The 4,221-nt window shown below is 28.5% G+C and overlaps 1 protein-coding gene across 1 annotated transcript in view; it reads left to right on the forward strand.

Moving 5' to 3' along the window:
- LOC111642550 (TBC1 domain family member 13-like) overlaps positions 1-4,221 on the forward strand; it is a 39,284-nt gene that overhangs the window by 19,274 nt on the left and 15,789 nt on the right. The window contains exons 3-4 of the mRNA XM_023388905.1: positions 555-595; positions 1,228-1,289. Of these exons, the coding sequence (XP_023244673.1) occupies positions 555-595; positions 1,228-1,289 (103 nt within the window). The remainder of the gene's footprint in view (positions 1-554; positions 596-1,227; positions 1,290-4,221) is intronic.

Raw genomic sequence — 4,221 nt, forward strand, 5'->3', positions numbered from 1 at the left:
GGAGGATTTTCTGCAAGAATTTGTATGCAAAATTCCAAGCATTAATAGTTTTAATAGTTTCTTAGAATTACTTTGAAATAAAAGAAATAAATAGTGTGGTGTAAGTAGCATATTTGCATTTATTTCTTCTGTACTAACAAAGTTGTATGTAGGAAAAAATAAGAAATAAATAAAAAAACTAAATACGATAACTTTATCTTTCTTATTTCACTTTTCAATACAATATTCGGTTATACATCAATTTTCTTTTTATTATATTCTGAAGGAAATTTTGCATAATTTGGCAGCCCCCGGCAAACTTCTTACAGACCCCCAGGGGGCCGCGGGCCCCCTGTTAAGGAACACTGATATAAAGTGTTATTGATTGTATGATTCATCTTTATTCAAGGAAGTATGGTAGTATTTCACTGTTAAATATTTTTTCAAGTAGGATACATGAATAATAAATGTGACTAGATAATAAATGGATTTATAATGCAGTATATATACAGTATATATAATTTATTGCTTATAGCAAATAAATAATTTTTAAAAATTTATTATATATTTTATAGGAATACCAGATGATGGCAAATACAGAGCTTTATGTTGGAGGGTATGATCATGCATTTATTCCTTAGATTTTAAATAAAATAGTTAATCAAACTTATCATATGATTTATTATCAGGCTAGAAGTTACTAAGCCATTACTTAATCTGGTTTTTATCATTTCATTATTAGTCAAATTTGGGCATGGTTTTTTATATCTAAATAAGATAAATATGATAATTAATAAGATGTTAAATGCAAGTAGCAAATAGAAAAAAGTTTTGAAGTGATACATTTTGATTCAAAATTTAAACAGATATTACTATTTTGTTAAAAATTGTTTCTTAAAAAGTTTGTCTTAAATCTGTGGAAAAAATTATTGTAAAATTGATGATGGTGATAATTTAAGGAATACTCCTGATTTAAAGTATTGATAATTATAAATATATTAATTCAAAATTTATATTAGTAGAAATAAGTAAAAACCTGATATTTTTACTGTTGCATTACAAATATCAATTTATTTGTCAGTCATGTAATTATTGGCATATTGTAAATTGAAGATCAAACTACATATACATTGTTGTTTTTAAATTTTGATAATATTTTAATGAAATTAAGACTGATATTTTTTGTCTTTGAACATATATAAAATTACATATAAAATAATATAAAATATATTATTGTATTTTTTTCAGATTTTACTTAATTATTTGCCACTTGTAAGAGAAGAATGGCCTTCTGAACTGCAAAAACAAAGGTACTTTTTCAAAATTAATTCAGTTAAAATTAATTGATATTAATGAATATGAATTGAAATTAATTAAATAGCTTGTGAGGACAGGTTTATTATCATGTTAGCATGCAAAGCAGGTAACTGACTGTGTTGGCTATTATAACATCCATAGTATGAGGCAAACACCCATTTTTGTGTCCACAGTGATGAGTTGATTGCAGAAGGCTGGTTTCCATGGTTGAGTTGTAGCATGTGAACCATTCCTTCTTTGTGGAAATAAGGCTAAATGACTGCAGTGAGTAAAATAGCACAAGAATTGGTCAATGACAGAATGGAAGTAGGTACTATTGACTGATGAGTTAAAATTTAAGCTCTTGATCAAACCATAAAATATTTGTTTGCAACAAAACAGATGAGAGATTAAAAAAACTGTATAGCTCCTACAATGAAATATGATGGAGTAATATTATGGTATGGGGATGTTTTACTGGAAATAAGTTAGATGACATTTACAGGATTGAGGGATTGTTGAACAAGGCTATCATCAAATACTTTGTTGTCTTGCTGGTCAATGTTGTCTTGGAGATGGTTTTGTCTTTCAACAAGATAATGACCCTAATCACACATCCAACCTATGTAAGTAGTATTTAAAACAGAAGAAAGCAGTAGAGTATGTTGAAATTTATGGGATATATCTGTTGAACTGCTTGGGACTTTATGGACAAAAAAATTTGACAAAAGACACATCACAATATTCAACAGTCCTGGACATCTATACAAGCTGCATGAAATAGCATCCCTTCTACTTACCTCATCAAACTGTTGGAATGTATGCCACAAATTTGGGCAGCTGTGAATTAAAGCTCATGGTGGATACTTTGATGAAATTAAAGTGCAATAGTTTAAATGTATTAGCTATTGACACATGTAAAAACTTGAAGTAGTCACAATAAATTAACTAATTTAAGTTACCATGTATTTTATTGCTGATTTTAACCATTCTTCCTCCAACTGGCTCTATAGGTTTTAGTGCTTTAGTTTGAAAACACCCTAAGCAAATATCAGTCACTCAAGGTCACTAGAAATATATTATTTTAAAAATTTGCCAAAAATTCAATTTTTATTGTACAGTTATGGAAAAAGTTGTTACTGTGTATTTTATCACTGATTTTAAGCTTTATCAGTAGTGTATATTTTATTATTAATATATATGTTGTGGTTAAATCATTAAATCTGGTGAATATGCACAATCATTGGATATTCTTCATAATCAAGTTTTGGTGAAAGTGATAAATTATTTGTTTTTTGTAAAATTAATTATATTAACCTGTCATTATGAACAATAACCAGCACCCTCTGAATAAAATAATAAATCTCACATTTTTGCAAGTTTGAACTTGTCTATTGTACATCATGCCTCATACATATGGATAAATGTGACAAGAAAGATGGACAAATAGAGAACAGTGATGAGGATGATGAACAAGTAGAGGATGGAGACAGAGCTATGAAGGGCAGTTCAGGACAGAATGTTATGCTGATAAGATCAACATTATTAAGAAAAAGAGATGCCAGAAGTGCATTGCAGTCTCAGGCAAAGATCAGATAAACATCTCACAAAGTTTCCAAGGGAAAAAATTGGAGGTAATATTAAACTGCAAGTTCCTTATGTCTTCAGTGGAAGTCTGACTCCAGGAACATTCTGGGAATCATTTTGTAGATAGATGAGATTGGCACTAAAAAAGGCTGATTGACTCAAAAGTATTCAAGGAACCAGTTTGTCATTTGTTCACTTTGGGAATGTTTTCTTGTAAAATCAATGTTATTGTGTCTCTTCACAAAAATGCCAGAAAATTGCCTCAAGGATACAAGAGATGCAACTGAAAGAAAAAATGCCTTTTGACAAAATGTAACTGCAAAAGACATAGAATACTCTATAATTTGAAATTTCATGACACTTCGCTCTGTTCCAACAAGTAGGAGGTTGTCCATTAAAAATCATAAGAATAAAAAGATTGTGTACTTTTTAATTTATTAATTGAGTCAAAAAGGTTAAAATACATGCAATTAATTATTTTCATTGGTTATTCTACATAATAACCATTGAAAATAATTAATTGCATGTATTTTATCACATTAACCACAAATATTGATTATTTTGTAAAATAACTAGTGATAATACATAGTAACCAATTTATTATATTAAACACAACATATACTTAATGGAACATTAAAAACCTTCCATCACTGAGAAATGTTTATTTAATAAAACACTAATATTTTCAGCCTCATGGAATAGGCCAGCCTCAGGTATAAATGAGTTCAAATGTATTGTAAAACTGTAACAATGGAATGTTCAAACATTATACATTCAAATTTAAAACGAAAATAATAAATAAATTAACAAATAAATAACAAAATAAAATAAAAATAAAATAAAATAAAATGTACTAAATACACTGAAGCAACAACGATATAAATGATAAAATAAAATAAATACATAAAAATGCATCAAAATATTAATATAAGGGCAGGTATGGACTAAGAATTCTTATATATTAATTTTTCTTTTATGTAAAATTTCCAGGCAGAAGCTAATCCATCCACATCTCTGGCATTAATACAACCATCCTTTAATTTACTTTTATATACAGTACAACCTCCATTATCCGGACCTCCATTATTCGGATTTTCGATTATCCGGATTGTTCAAAATAAACAAAAATTTTACGAATTTGCTGATTTGCACTTGGCGAATTACGACACTGTTTATGTACGTGATGGAATGCATAACTTTTTTTGTTTCAACAACGTCTCACCCGGCACAGTGGTCGTAAACTCTTAAATATATTTTACGTAGTAATAAAAATATAACTTGACATACGTATTTATAAATAATTTATATTCAAATTACATCATTTCTATGACCAAGGGCGGCGTAAGGCATGGACGACGT

This window comes from Centruroides sculpturatus, unplaced genomic scaffold (assembly GCF_000671375.1).
Source record: "Centruroides sculpturatus isolate CEXI.00-Female unplaced genomic scaffold, Cexi_2.0 scaffold1550, whole genome shotgun sequence".
In the NCBI taxonomy this organism is placed as follows: domain Eukaryota; kingdom Metazoa; phylum Arthropoda; class Arachnida; order Scorpiones; family Buthidae; genus Centruroides; species Centruroides sculpturatus.